The following is a 15,940-nucleotide window of genomic DNA, read 5'->3' as shown; positions in this document are numbered from 1 at the left end:
GGTTCGGGTCCGGTCGATTCGAATCTAGTCGGACCGTTCGGTCCGCAATCAAAGCCAGGGAGTCCGAATCTTGAAGCGCGTCGAGTAGGATTTTTGTTGATGGCTCGATGAAGAACCCGACATGCATTAGTTGGAATAGAATACGATATAGTGATGAGTACGAGTAAGTTTGGAGTGAATCCAAATACGCACGTAGTTAATCAAGCTTATGAAACGATGGATTTGAGTGTTTTCAGGATACAACAAAATCATGTACTTTAATTGGATTAGATCGTCTATTAATCGAGTTTATGAAGGATGCCATATAAAAAAAACCAATCATGAAATGCAGCATTACCGAGTAAATGAAGGCGTAATAGTGATTTACGATCGGCTTAATTAGCTTGGCCTTGTAATTTGTGCAAACAAATACTAAGCACTTTCATATTTTTAACCCAATATCTCTAATTAGATATAATAGATCCTTTTAATATCTTTGCCGACTGAGATGTAAAAAGCAGGAGCTGTGGATAAACAAATTAAATAATTCTTAAGTGTTATATGTTGACAAGAGGTCCTCATAACCTTCAGCAAAAAAAAATAATGTTGAGTAATATGTTCAGAAAAAATATTCCGACGATTCACCAGCATAACATTTTACACACGTTGCAGGAGAAGCAAGATTCAACAGCCATGAAACATTATTACAATTTAATCTCAATACAATCAAATTGTAATGTTTCCAAGGAAAGTGTTTGATGATGCTGGATGAATCTACCCAGTGGTTACAAATACTCGAACTGAATGCCTTGTTCCATTCTTGGAATACAAATGAAGTGGGTAATTGGTTCGAGCAAGAGCTAGATCTGAACTGGATCCTCTGATGGATAGGCTGACTCTTAGGAAGAGTATGCGGATCACCGGTAAGAACGTTTTGGACCTCTCATATACTAGCAAGGGATAAAGACGTAAAGAAGACGGTGATAATGCTTTTGGCACCACGACACTGCACATTTATAGCAAAACCACTGTCTTCAGTAGAAGCACCAGCTTCGGCAAACGATGCAATCACGATCATCCTATTAATGCCTTACTCCAGCGAGAATATATGTGCACCGATCTGCAGGGAGAGAAGAAATGGATCAGCATTTGAGTGAATATTTTCCAGCGTGCCATTCACATCTTATAATTGTGATGATTCAACAGTGCATGTGTGTGTGTGAGCACGTGTGTAAACATAGGGAAACAAAGAAGAGTTGTACCATTCTGGTGAGATTATACAAAGCTCAGAAAAGTATGCGCAGATAAAGAATAATCCATCCAGCCATGGAGAAGACAGCAAAAATGTGAACCCAGAATAGAACAGAAGCGGCTTCCTTTCCACAGCCTCTTAGACTGGCAACTGCACCTGTAACAAAAATGAAGAAAGTACCAAAACCCCTACATCAGATTTGCAACAACATAGAGAAGATATAGCATGAAGAGTATGTGGATACTTCAATTTAATATCCTGCTGAAAAAAGAGGAAATGATTGCTTCTAAGTTTCTAACCAGTGATTACCAGAGTTATGACTAATAATGACTTCGTAAAGACCTTTAAGTCAAATGTCAGATCTAAGGGAACCAAATAGACAAGTGAAAGGAAAGATCAACAAGGCAAAACTTCCCTAACCAAGCTATATTGGCCACCAGTTCCTGCATGATCATGGTGTGAACTGAAAAAAGGTGTCGCATAATTTTACCACTACACTTGGATCATGTAAAAGCAGGTCTATAGACAACAGTTCCACCATCAGGAACTAACAATTGAAAAAATTAATACCAGAGAGGACTGATGTGGGCATTGTGTGCTGCAGCAGCAGGACAAATTTGAACATCTTATCACCCCTGGGAAAAAGTCCGAGCTTGTCAGCAACAGTGACAATGCCAAGCCCTGCAGGAGGAACCAATACTAATCGCCCAAATATGATAGCAGCAGTTGTCCGTAAGCCAAGTCGTTTACTCCCTGCACCAGGACCTGGAATGAAAGAAATGTTAAAAACGTAATGGGCACGAGCAATTTTGACCAGATGCATTTGAATTAATTCCTCTAACAGCTCTTAAAATTCGTGTCACTGGAAAAGATTCCATGCTCAGCATACTGGGAACTTCTTTAGAGACTAGACAGACAGCAATCCTATCTAATAGGTTTTGGAATAAAATTTACTACCATACATCATATATAGAATGAAGGTGTTCAAATGTTGAAAACATTATCTTGTAAGCTTAGGTTTTACCTTGCAGAAAGAGGCAACAACAAACCATTATTAGTTTCATTCAGAATGATTTGATCTTAAACACTTCTCATTATGGTGCTCCGAAACTTGAGGACCGTAGTCCTATCCTGTAAATTGCTTATCCATATAAAATTTATACCAAATGTATATCAGATGGTATTTAGGGATCATCTTACAGTCTCAAAACTATTATACCCATGCTCAACCAATCTGTCAAACTACGTGTTTTTGCTTGTCTCATCACTTCTGATCAAACCAGACACACTCTAATTTTCAAATAATTAATTGTGATAATCGGCTGAATTCCCTTAATTATCTTTTGCCTAGAGTCAACTCATCACGCCTGTGGCACATGCAATACCATTTGTTACTTAGTATGCTGTTCTCACTAATTTCTTTAGGTTTCTTAAAGACAAAAAAGAAAAGCAAGTTTACTCCACTAGCTTTTTCACATAGATCAGAAGATTATTTATGGTTGCTTCCAAGTTAAAGCTCATAGAAAAATATACTTCTCATTCATTTGAATATGCAGTGCCGTCAGATAAACAAACATATGGATGACATACATCTATTCCATTTACACATACATCCATTGTACACATTCAAAACCATGCCTTCGGATATGCATGCACAGAAAAGCAGGTAATCTGTGCATGAGATAACAATAAGGTCCATATGCCCATTACCAGTTGACAATGACATAATCTCCAGACATGACTATATATGAATTTATACAAGACAAAGAAAATATTACTTGAGAAATGGTAAATGGACTTACCGTCAACAAGATTACCACCCAAAGCAAGCAAAATGCATGGAATCATTGCTTCCCTGGAGATAAATATGCATCAGTCCAAGAAGTCTAAAACAATGTATACTTTGAAAGTCACAATTAATAAAGTGAGATTCAAGGGCTAAATATCAGTGTCGCACATTTTAACTACAAAAGCAACAAGTTCTTAAACAACAAATGGTCAGACAAATAAAAAGAAACTACAGCTATTGGTAAAAAATTAAACACAACTTGTTTTAGACAACTTGTTTAATTCCAAAACGAATACTCAATTGCGATCATACAATGAACATAGAGGCACATTAATGCCTAAACAGCTGTCATATTTGTTAAGTCAAAACAACTAATACGGTCCTCGACTACCACACATCCAATTAGGCTTGATATTTTCGACAAGCTTGTCTTTCAAAATTTTACACCAACAAACTGATATAGCATTCTTCTAATGCATTCCATCACTTTCTCTAAATCCATGCTATAACCAGAGATTTCTATATAATAACTTAACATTCTTCTAAAAGCTTTCCAGAGTTAAAAGCTTGACATTTCCTGAAAAAATCCAAAAGTTAAAGACTTCTGAACTATGCTTGAACTTGACTATGGTTGCTTGGCTGTAGATTCTCTCTTTGAATCTTGTATCCTACTTGTAATCTTCAAATATACCTATGCATTTAATGAAGCTCTTCCTTCACCCATTTAATCAAGAAAGTGTAAAAAGAGATGCACCCAGTATACGAGACTCCCACTAATGCGGGATCTAAGAAGAGTTAATGTACGCAATCTTACCTTTAAATATTTTAAAAAATTATTTCCGTGACTCAAACCCTAGTCTCCTAGGTCGCAAAGGAGCAACTTTACCATTGTACCATACCATTAATTGAGGAAGTGTGTCAAACTTTAATGCAACAACAAAGGACATAGACAAAGCCCACATAATAGAACAAATAATACCCAAGAATAAGGCAGCTGTCGGTGAAGAAGAAGAGCGGGGCATCATCTGTTAGGATGAAGTGCTTCAAGACTGGTACAGTGCCGATGACAATTGCCAAGATCTGTTGCAATGTATAGACATTGTTCAGTTGCAACAATTATGAAAACAATATAAATCACAATTGTCAAAATATGTCAGAGTATATTAACATAGTTTGTTCACAATTATGCAAAGAAGGTCACAACCACAAGCAAACTTCAACAGCAATAATTTTACAAGATCCAAATATATATCTATTAAGTGAAGAAATTTCTAGCTTCTGACCTACAACAGTTAAACAAGCAAAATGAAGAACATCCATGACGTCTACTCGAAGAAATTAAATAATATCCATCTAAACCAGGACTTTGTAATTTATTTATATTATTGAGCAATGAGCACATGTATGTCTTGATATCATATTCTAGTTTCCCGGAAGAAAATTATCAACAAGACTATCAGAATAAGAGGTTTAGGGAATGGCCAAAGCAATCATGCCTTTTATGAGGTTGTTCAGTTAAGCTAAAATTGCATAAGCAACAAAGATGAATATGTCAAAAACACTTGTTTCCCCACTCGTAATATTAAAAAGAAAAAATTGTCAGCTACACAAGGCAGGCCAACATCTTTCTTTCTTAATCATATAGATTGAAAGATCAAGCAGACTTTCTAATGACCACAAGACAGATTCTTAAAAGCCAAAGCTTCAAATTTCAAAATTAAATTCAAATCTTTCATTTCAAGTTCAGATTGGCTACTAACCGAGGCAATAATAGGAGGCTGAAACACTTGCTTTATCTTCAGTTTCTCAACAAGATGGCATAGGTGGCCAATTAGCTGCGTTAAACAAAAAGCCAGTAGTCACTCCAGTAAAATAAGTGCCTAAAGATTAAAATTTAAAAATAAGAATAATTTGAGAGCCAAACAAAATGAATTCTTAGCATTTTTAGCATTTTCACCTGTAGCATAGCACAAACATCAGGCATTGTTCTGCTATCTCAATGACACTAGAATATTTAAGATGTTCTATTATGCCTTTATAAAGGCAAGTTCACATTCATCTGGCCGAAATGATGAGAGCTAAATAATCAAATGAGAGCCTCCTATCATGTGTGTCAGTTAGCATTGATTGACAGCAAAAATGCACTATATATAATACAAACAAATTCTCCATAAGATGACACATGGCATAGTCATCCCATAATGCCTGATTTTACACATATGTAGAGTTGTCAGCAAGTCTTGCATGGACATATGAGAACTGGATTTGCGAGTATACCCAAGTGCTCAAAGCTGAAAGTGCAAGTATTAAAAAAAATACTGTATAAAATTTAGTAAAAGCCTACATATCTTCAAAAATATTGTTATTATCAAGGCAGAATAATAATAGACTCATGAAATGAATCATCTAAATAAAAAAACAATATCCAAAATTTAATAGAAACAGAAAAAACCAGATGGGAGTAGTCATGAATTAATGAAACAATAATCCCATGACTACTAATGAGCAAGTAGTCACATGAAGGCACATGGGAAGTGAAACCTCTCTGCATGCAGCAACAAGCAACAAGAAGATGCGTGATTGTTCTCCGTCTCCCTCCCCCTTCTCTTCTCCTTTTCCAACTTAGAGGATTAGCATCAGAAGCATTCAACACTGCTGCAGCCTGCTGCTGTCTCCTCAGCAGGCACAGAAAGGCAAAACTAGGTTGACTCCATCCTCATTCGGCCAAGTCTTAGGGCTGAGTAAGACTGAGTCAAGCTGGGTCCCTACCACACATAATTAAAAAGCCTACACTACAATGAGCATTACCTATACCGAGGAATCAAATCTAAGTTGTAATGGTCAGTACAAATGGAACCGTACAGTTGGTATCATGTTTTATTAATCTTTTATGGTAATACAAGGCCGTATGGATCACGACTTAGCTGGAATTATCTGAGTTGTGAGACACCCTTGCAATATTCGTTTGCAAAGGGTCAGCCTAGAACCAACCTCGTACAAGTATTAATTAGATTTCTAGAAAACAAGCAACAAATAAGTCCCAACATTTGTTAAAAGGAAAAACACAGCTTATAAGCAATTTAGCAAACATTTAGTGTGCAAAGAAAGAAAAGAGAGGAATGTGAAAACAAAGACTTCCAAAGACAAAAGAACAATCGGAAGCCTGCAAATAGTTATCCAAACATAACCCAACACTACCCCAAAGTCTCAACCAGCCCTATGCCACCTGGGTGGTTCTAGGGTGTTGGGATAGCTAATGTTTCGTACCGCATTGCAGCTAATAGAAAACTGGCAGCAGCACATGAAAACTGGGCTTCAAATAGCTTTGCCTAATTTGGCGAGCGGTCATTGTGCAGCTTCGTAAACTGCTTTTGCTTATAGAAACCAAGCAAAAACACACAAAAACAATACAAAACATGCTGTCAAACGACTGTATAAGCAAACATAACGACAAACAGTCTGTTAACGAAGGTGTTGCAAGTGCACGACGATCATCCATGATAATCTGGTATACCAATACCCAACTAGTCCAATTGATTACAGGATATTGGACCAAATTTAAATCCTTGATCTACATATTATTCTAAAAAAACATTGCTTATGGTGTGCATCTAATTTTAGCGTCAAACACCAAATTTGATCTTACTTTGTGTGTTCTTGGGAAAGAGCACATCCATGCAAGTCAAAATTTCAGCACATGTAAGCAATTAGCATTTGAAATCTAAAAAACATCTGAGACATCTTGCCAATTATGGCAGCACATATAGACATTATACAGTTGTCTCCATTTAAGTAGATCATCTCCGTGCAACTAAACATGGATAAAAAATGGAGAAAATATAGAGCTTCAAATGATCATTCTATCACCCAGACATTAGAGGAACAACTTGTTAAAGTCAAGGTTCCAAATGCCAGTCTCATATTAGCACTAGTCACAGTCAAACCTTAAAAAAAGGTTGAACTTGTACAATCCATCTGATATTTAAAACCTCACTTAAAATATTGTTGTGTGCTTCTCTACTTTATGTTTAAGAAGAAACCTCCAAAAGCTACAACTATGGTTACTACTAATTACTAAATTAATCTAACTTTATTAAGCATAAAAGAGAGAAAACAAGAAGCAAAGCATAGCCATAGAGGTTTAAAAGCATACCTACGTATACAGAGCTACTAGTGCTCCAATACTGCTAATCAAACTAAGAACCAAAACAAATCAGAAAAGATAAATTCTACATACTACTATTCAGGGTCTGCCATACCGAACCGTACCGCTCGGTACGGGCGGTATGTACCGGTCCGATAGGTTGTCGGTACGCGGACCGACTTTTACCGGTCCGAGAGTACTGTAGCACTGTAGCAGTGTGCTGTATTGCTGTAATAGTGCTACAGTACTTGGTACACCTGGGTGTACCGCTTGGTATATCGTACCATACCGGTACCGAGCCCAGGTCGAAATACTGGTATGATACGGTATTGCGAACCTTGCTACTATTCAAGTTGGCCTCGTATGCAGGCCAAAGTTGGGCCAATCTTTGGTACTTGTAGAGCTGATTAGTTTCAACAAAAATCACTAATAAAATTTTGATTAGTGCAACCACTATTTGAACAACAAAATTAACAAGTCCAGAATCTGCTGTTTATCATTTCATTTGACAAAATAAGTCTGAATTGTTATTGAAACTTGAAAGAATAATTTTCACTGCCAAGTTTAAAAAATGTGAATGGTGTTTAGTTAAAAATTAAATGTCACAACACAAATTGAGGTTACCCATCAATAAAGAACAAATCATGCTGCTTAAAATAAAATTCAACAGGAGGATGTAATTACAGGTACAGATTAGTAATTAAATTGATGCCAAACAATGAAATATGCAAACCTGAACACTACAATTAGTATCAAGCAAGGTCGCCCAGATATTATAAACAAATTTCAAATTTCCCTTACTTTCCCCTGTTTTAAAGATTCATGACTAGTGGTCTCAGCATCTTTTGAAGTCAGCAAGGGCACTTGATCAGGTGCAAAGTTGTTTACAGGAATCTTAGTTTGAAGTTCCAAAATAAGTCCGAATTGTTATTGAAAGAATAATTTGAACTAACAAGTTTAAAAAATGTGAATGGTGTTTAGTTAAAAATTAAATGTCACAACACAAATTGAGGTTACCCATCAATAAAGAACAATCTTGCAGCTTAAAGTAAAATCCAACAGGAGATGTAATTACAGGTACAGATTAGTAATTAAATTGATGCCAAACAATGAAATATGCAAACCGGAACACTACAATTAGTATCAAGCAAGGTAGCCCAGATAATATAAACAAATTTTAAATTTCCCTTACCAGCCCCTGTTTTAAAGATTCATGACTAGTGGTCTCAGCATCTTTTGAAGTCAGCAAGGGCACTTGATCAGGTGCAGAGTTGTTTACAGGAATCTTAGTTGGAAGTTTCACCTCTTCTGCCCCATCAAATGTTTCACCTGGCGGTGGTGCAAGCATCTGAAACACATAGGTATACAGAATTATTGCACCAACCTGTCACATGCAGAAAACAAAATTGTAAGATTTACTATGACCACAAAGTCTTCTGAAACATGAATACATGAGATTGTAACAAGAATGACAAAAAAAAGGTCTATCTTTAAGAGTTTTAAGTGGCACAACAAACATCTAGAACATCTAACATGCAACAAGAATGACTACTGTACTTACCCACTGACCAAATGAAATATAAGCATTCCCATCCTGGCTACATTTGTCGGAGTCACCAAATGGATTTGATTTATCTCGACATAAAGCTGCAATCAGAACAAGAGGTATATTCCCAATGTTTCCTGTATACAAGATCAAAGTAAGTTAAACCTTTACAACAGAAACTGACTAATAAGTTCCAGTTGTAAACTTCATGAATGGTCTTTGGCCCATAACAAAGACATCATCGAAATATTCCACATTGCAACCAGCCCCACCCCCATTAAGTAAGAAAAGCCAAAAAGAATACCCTTTTGCTTTAGATTGACTAGGATAATTACCATATCCAGTCAAATTATCAAAACAAATGGAAGGCATTTCATAGATGTTTCTTTCATGATTAGCATTTCTCCTCTCAATGATCAATAAAGAAAAGTTTCTCCTTTGGTCTCAGTTGGCAGCCATGCCAGAACAAGAAAATAGGTGACTAAAACCATCAAGATAAAGCATCAATTTCTCAAAGGCTTGCATGTGAAGAGGTACGTGTGAATATGTGCATGTTTCACCCGCTTTCATCTCTCTACTTATCTCACCTCTATTCCCCTTGCTACTAGTCTTTGTATGATAGGCATGGGACATGCTGTCAGTTATAAAATTCCTTCATAGAACATTTAAAACATTTTGATTAAACATGTGCTCTCCTGCACTTCTTCAGAGCACTAGATTCTAATCTAAACTCTTGAAAATATTTATTAGGAGGAGTACATGTACTGAAAAGCATAACAAGGGTTTAAATACAGGTCTGACAGGAACATACTGACTGGTATTTACCAATCCAATAAAGTACCGGTATCAAAATATATGGACAGACACTGATACATATGTTGTACATACATATACAACACAGCCAACAGTACCAAGCACATTTGCCAGGATAACTGCTGAAGTTGGAAGACTTCATGATCCACAGTAAGTAAACATATTAAAATCAGTAATTAAAATCATGAGTCATACTACGAAACTTTGAGAAAGAGTTATGAAAAGTAGAATAAAGCTTGAAACAAATCTTTGAAAATCAGTTTGATTTTATGCTTGAAAGATCAATCATAGAAGTTATTTATTTATTAAGATAATTAATGAAAAAGTATAGGGAGAAAAAAAAAATTTGCATATGATTTTTATTTACTTAGAGACAATCTATGATATAATTCCTAGAGATTTATTATGGTAGATTTAGAAAAGAAAGATATATCCACTAATTATATTGATATTATTAAAGATATGTATGATGATGTAGCTATTAATGTTAGAACTATAAGAAGTGTGTCTAGTGAGTTTCTTATTAGTATAGGTTTACATCAAGGATCTGCATTAAGCCCTTACCTTTTCACATTGATAATGGATGAACTTACTAATCACTAATATAATAGACCTCTCTGATGTATATTATTTGCTAATAATATTATCTTAGTTAATAAAAACTTAAATGAAATTAATTATAAACTTGAGTTATTGAGGCAAGCCTTAGAAACTAAAGGCTTTAGATTAAGTAGGACTAAAACTGGATATATAAAATGCAATTTTAATGTTGTAGAAATAGACAGAAGAATATAGTTAAGTTGGATGAACAAGAAGTCCCTTTAAGTAAAAGTTTTAGGTATTGTGGATCAATATCCAACAAGTTGGAGAGATCGATGAAGATATTATTCAAAGCGTAAAAACAATGTGATTAAAATGGCGAGAGGCATTAGGAGTCCTGTGTGATCATCAGATACCTTTGAGATTAAAAGAAAAATTCTATAAGACAGTTGTGAGATCGAAAATGTTTTATGAATCTGAGCATTGGGTGGTTAAGAAATAACATATATATAAAGTTTATGGTTATCGAGATAAAAATATTGAGATGGATGTGTGGAGTTCCTATAAAAGATAAGAAAAAAATACTTATATTCATGAATAACTATGTATCTCTTTGATAGAGGATAAGATGAGAGAAAATCATTTAAAATGATATAGGCATTTACTTAGGAGGTCGGATGCGATAGTCAGAAGAGGTTAAATGATTCATATTAATAATACGAGGAGAGGTAGAGAAAGACCTAAAAAGATTTTAACATAAATTATATTATTATAAATAAAGATTTAAATACTCTGAGGTTAACTAAACATATAATTTTTTACAAAACTAAATGATGACAAAAGATCGATGTAGTCGACCCAAAATAGTTAGAACTTATGGTTTTGTTGTTGTTGTTGCTAGCACAATGTGTAATCCAAAAATCAGTAATATAACGATTTTAATTATGTTTAGAAAGACCATTAAGATTGCCTTTACTTTCAATTTCTAGTTACCACTTCTAGATGATAATCAGGCAGAAAGACAAAAGTGTATCACCAGAGTATTATCATCAATGCATTCAAAATAATAACAATATCAAACAATAAACATACACAGATAAAACCTTAGAAAAAGAAATACCTAATAGTGGCATGTGATGATTATCAAGGAAAGATGACTTACCAATTCCGACATGTATAACGGTGAACTTGAAGTATGGATATGGTGGTCGAACAATGGAAGCAACAAGGAGACCAACAAGAGATCCTAATATGGTTGCCAAAATGATGTTAACAGGAATAAACCACCTGCAGATGTAAAATTTGGTATCTCACTTTGTTGTTAACCAATATTTTCACTCGATTGAAATACGAATATAGAACTACTTTTTAGCAATGCAACAGAGCAAATATCCTTTACTTTATCAATGGTATGAGATAGCAAAAAAGAATGGGCGGCATCCTGCAATTGAAACTAGTCAACAACCTATCCTAAGAATAACCATAAATTTCATAACTTCATGGCCAAGAAAAAAACAAGAGAAACGGGAAAACAGTAGTTTTGAACCAACACATAAAATCCAGAAAACAGCCCAGTTCTGCTACATTTTCAATTAAACTGGGACCACAAAATTCTAGCACAAAGAATCCTAAGAAATTCCTTTAAAGATTATGTTGGCTAAGCATTCATACTACTGTTTCTGGTTACACTTAAACAGGAAAATACATATTTGCCATGCAAAAATAGATTTGATGTTATGGATGTTACTTGAGAGTTGAGATACCATTAGAATACCTATCACGTATTGTCATGAATATCATAAACAACAAAGCATTATCCATCAGGTACCATCAAAAATAACCCAATCAGTAAAGCAGTTTGCCATGCAAAAATAGATTTGATGTTATGGATGTTACTTGAGATACCATTAGAGTATCTATCACGTATTGTCAAAAATATCATAAACAACAAAGCACTATCCATCATGTACCATAAAAAATAACCCAATCAGTAAAGCAGTTAACGATTTGGAAGAAACAAAAGTTAATACACACAAAGTTTTATAAGAAAAACAAATTCAAACTAGAAAAGGAAACTTTTTATGAGAAAATCATCAAAAATCTTACCACTCTAGCAACTTCTGCCATGTAATTGCACGCCCAAGTTGAGAGAATATTAGGCAAGGAAGGAGAAGGGAAAAGACAAGCTGCAACATGTATTAGGAACAATAAGTCAACAGTTTTGCCAGGCTATCAACAACTATGAAAAAAATTATATAGATGCCAAAAATTTGTAGTTAACACCACATGAGAAATACATAGCCCCTTCTTTTTGGCCTACTCTGAGATCAAGACTTTTCCCTTTTCTTTATAAATGACTGTTGCCTAGAAATTTGAACCCCTTATCTGAGTCTTATATTATCACAACATTCTTACAGCCAAAACTATTGATGGTGACACCAGTAACAATGTAAAACTATTTTTTTAAGACTAAATTTTAAGATAGATGTCATGTATTATAGACTAAAATTTGTAGAAATAGAGTTTAAAAAGGTTAAAAGATAACTAATTACTTTTAGCAAGAAAGCAGAGAAGCAAAGGACACATGTCAATATCTTCCTGAACTCACTAAAACCAAAAGTCAGTTATATGTTACGACAAGCATTCTCAAGCCAAAGTTAACAGTGTTTCATATCACAGAAACCATTTTTGGAACTATTAAAAGTATCTTCTGCATATAACTAGGAATTTAAAGAAACATCAAAATTTGCCTCATACCATAATAATCAGATTTTCCTGATTGAAAGAAAATGAAACAAGTGAGAGGTTCTTATGGGTGACATGTCCTATGTGTCAATGGATTCAGAGAAAATTGGAGGGTATTCATGGTAAATTGTGGATCGTGAGTGCTATTGCAGATGCCAAGAGCCCAAAGCAGAACAATAATATCAAATTACAAAGATGCTCTTAAACAAGTCACAACGCAAGTGTTCTACCAGATCAACGATCCCAATACAGCTATAGAAGATCACATACCCCATTAAGAAGCTTGCGGCCATTTGCAGGAAGTATGTTGACATACTTGGAGGCCATAAGAAACCCCAGAAAGCACATTGTGAAAACTTTGGCTATCGGTAGAACAGCAAATTTCATCGACGCGAAGATGGATTCGCCACTGCCACTCTGACCATCTGTTATGACCGCCAGTAGAGAGCGCTCCATGTTCATCAAGCTTTGTTCAAGATCCCTGATGAAGCTTTAAGAACAGCCAAGAAGAAATTAGACGAGTTTCGTCCCCAGAGGCACATAATTGGAGAAAAATTACGGAGGCTTATGGTTTTAATGCGACTCGTTAAAATAGGAAGATACTAATACCAAAAGATTAATTACAAAATCAAGGTTTCTAAGAAACCCGACCCCAATCAAAATAAAAAGCGTATACTTTCCTGGAAAGAACCAGATGCAATTTATCTCTTATAACATAAGGATTACGACACGAAGGCAATAAGATCAACACCGTTTCCCAGAAAGAACATACACACGACAAATACTACCACAACAAGAAGATCGAACCCTGTTTCTGTCCCATCAAAGCATCGAGATCTTTTGGTGATCACAAAGCATTCATTTTTCTCAAAGACAAACACAACAATCTACCCTAAAACGTCAAAGACCTACGGAAGACCTCATCTTTTTCTCCCTCACTCTTGGGATCATAGAACCATAAAACCCCACAAAATTCACGATTCCTTGCATCTTACCCGTTCTCCGTCAGGCCCCCTCCCACAGATCTGCACAGTCCGAGAACGTCTTAGACTCGCACTTCTCTCCCTCTCGCCCTCAGAAATCCAACAAACGATCGATCGCTGCGACTCCTCCGATGCCGCTCACCCGCACCAACATATAGAAGGCGGTTTGTGACGAGGGATGGGGATGGCAAACTACAAAAGAGCCCCCTGACATTTAATATTTTTTCTCTTCGGTCCTCATAATTTGTATGTGATAAACTTACTAAATAGACCCTATATTTTAGTAATTAACAATTAGACCCTGCACCAAACCGGGCCTAACTCGAGTTCGCAATCGGACCGGGTTTATTTTGATGGTCGGATTAGGAAGCTTCGATAAGAGTGGAGATTAAGGTTGAAGGTTGAAGGTTGAAGGCAGATTAGGATTCCTATCGACTAAAGTTGAATTTGAGATAAATTTAGAATAATTTGTGCCATTTTGATGATCGTATACTGAATCCACTTACCAATAATTGATCATCTAAAATATTATCGAACAAAATTTTAAGATATTAATTATGATATAAATTTTTGATCCTTGGAAGCAATGTTTTGAGGTCAATCTCCAAAAAATGGATGCTGAGTTAGAAGTTCAGATAAGATAAGATGAAATTTGTGAGTACCTTCATTATTGATCCTTGTTGTCTATTGAAAGCCAAAATAATGAGAAATTAGGGACGGGGACAAGAAAATTATGGTGGACTGTGTGACCTGGGAGAGTACATTGGTCACATGAGACAGGAAAGTGATGTGAAGGAGAAACTTCCTAGGAAATTAGGGTGTTTATTGTTCTCCTTGATGGCCTGACTTTTCTGATGAGTGAGAAAATATTCTTAAAATTATGCTGCAGCAAATTTACCTTCATGAATGAGACAGAGAAAGGCATTTAACATGGCTCATTCACAGTATCAGATATCAATGTTGTGGCATCAAATGTACTGTTCTACCTCTAATCATTCAAAACTAGTTATGTATGCCAGTTACAACAAACAAAAACATCAATCTTCATGCTGTTTGTAGTTATTTTATGGCTTATTATGTTTTGTGTACAATGGCTAGAATGAGGTTGAATCAACCTAAGAACAAATGGTGTTTAACTTTTCTGCCAAAAAATATATTTCACCTAGTCAAACATAATCTGTTTATGCTGTTTCATCTATTTTCTACTAACTAGGATGTGTTGGATTGAATTTTGAGTTCTCAACCTAAAGCTGTGTCATTTTACAATAGCAATCTGTTTGTGATGCCTCATATAGTTTCCATCCTAAAAATGCATAATATGGTGTTGTAATAATGGTTGGTTTTGGAGTTGCCACCTCAACAAATCATTCTTGAAGGAAGAAACAAATGGAAGTAAATTATTTGATTCATAATCATCCTTGACTATTTGTTTATTCAACTCACATATTTATTTACTTGTTATTTATTTTCTCTTTGGGGCTAAGTAAAGATGACAGTGGCAGCTTGCATAATTATATTCTCAGGTGTCAATGAGATGCCATGGTCTCTCAGGTACTGCTTTTGGTGGAACAAAGCACAGGAAGAACTTCCTGAGGGATTAATATTTCTGAATATTGTGGATCCTATGGATTTCAGAGTAACTCATTTAGGATCATCAGAATCATAGCTGTAATAAATAGTCTATTGAGACTCAAGGGGAAGAACTCAAAATAAAAGGAATAATTTCTGTGGTTGTTTTATTTTGAGAATAATAAATTTCTATGCTGGAGATTGTGTTATGAAAACTCCATTTACTTCCATGAATTCCTTGTTGCTAAAAGATTCTGCTAGTCTTTTTAGCTTCATGAAAGGAACATACTGGCAGCAATGATGACATATCATGTTTCTCTCTCCCTCTCCTTTCAATCCCTCAACCCCCTTAGATCATTCTTTTCTGGTAGAAGATGGTTTACCAACAAAGGTCAGATGATTGCTCCCAGCCAATCTGAGATATTGTAGATGGTGATCAACAGTTTCAGCAGAATGAACACAATTAACGTGATATCTTCTGCAGACAATTTCTTGCCACAATGCGTTGTATATAAGCAAACCAAACATGCAGAAAAAACAGGGAATAAACACCTCAGAAACTATAAATCTATGTACTGTC

General features: G+C 35.4%; 1 protein-coding gene across 3 annotated transcripts; it reads right to left on the bottom strand.

Moving 5' to 3' along the window:
* Positions 1 to 650: 650 nt before the first annotated feature.
* Positions 651 to 13,962, bottom strand: LOC103977776 (protein PIN-LIKES 6). 3 transcript variants are annotated; one of them, XM_009393384.3, is made up of 12 exons: positions 13,804 to 13,962; positions 13,079 to 13,298; positions 12,170 to 12,249; positions 11,226 to 11,350; positions 8,726 to 8,847; positions 8,357 to 8,548; positions 4,781 to 4,855; positions 4,000 to 4,100; positions 3,034 to 3,086; positions 1,802 to 1,996; positions 1,242 to 1,387; positions 651 to 1,099 (listed from the first exon to the last, which is right to left on the bottom strand). In XM_009393384.3, the coding sequence occupies exons 2-11, from the start codon at positions 13,268 to 13,270 to the stop codon at positions 1,266 to 1,268; spliced, it is 1,257 nt and encodes a 418-aa protein (XP_009391659.2). In that variant the 5' UTR covers positions 13,271 to 13,298; positions 13,804 to 13,962; the 3' UTR covers positions 651 to 1,099; positions 1,242 to 1,265. The 3 variants fall into 3 exon arrangements, with proteins under 3 accessions (XP_009391659.2, XP_009391660.2, XP_018679546.2); XM_009393385.3 differs by having other exon boundaries at positions 8,357 to 8,512; XM_018824001.2 differs by having other exon boundaries at positions 13,079 to 13,289; positions 13,804 to 13,950.
* Positions 13,963 to 15,940: the final 1,978 nt, after the last annotated feature.

This window comes from Musa acuminata, chromosome BXJ2-3 (assembly GCF_036884655.1).
Source record: "Musa acuminata AAA Group cultivar baxijiao chromosome BXJ2-3, Cavendish_Baxijiao_AAA, whole genome shotgun sequence".
NCBI classification, from domain to species: Eukaryota; Viridiplantae; Streptophyta; class Magnoliopsida; order Zingiberales; family Musaceae; genus Musa; species Musa acuminata.
This window is presented reverse-complemented; position numbering and strand designations above follow the sequence as displayed.

Bases quoted from the DNA above. Each gene is read 5' to 3' on its own strand.
- LOC103977776 (XM_009393384.3), bottom strand. From the start codon at position 13,270: ATGAACATGGAGCGCTCTCTACTGGCGGTCATAACAGATGGTCAGAGT. The intron at 11,351-12,169 runs GTAAGATTTTTG...TTACATCTGCAG, and splicing joins TGGCAGAAGTTGCTAGAGTG to GTGGTTTATTCCTGTTAACA. The intron at 3,087-3,999 runs GTATTATTTGTT...ATTTATCTCCAG, and splicing joins GACAGCTGCCTTATTCTTGG to GGAAGCAATGATTCCATGCA.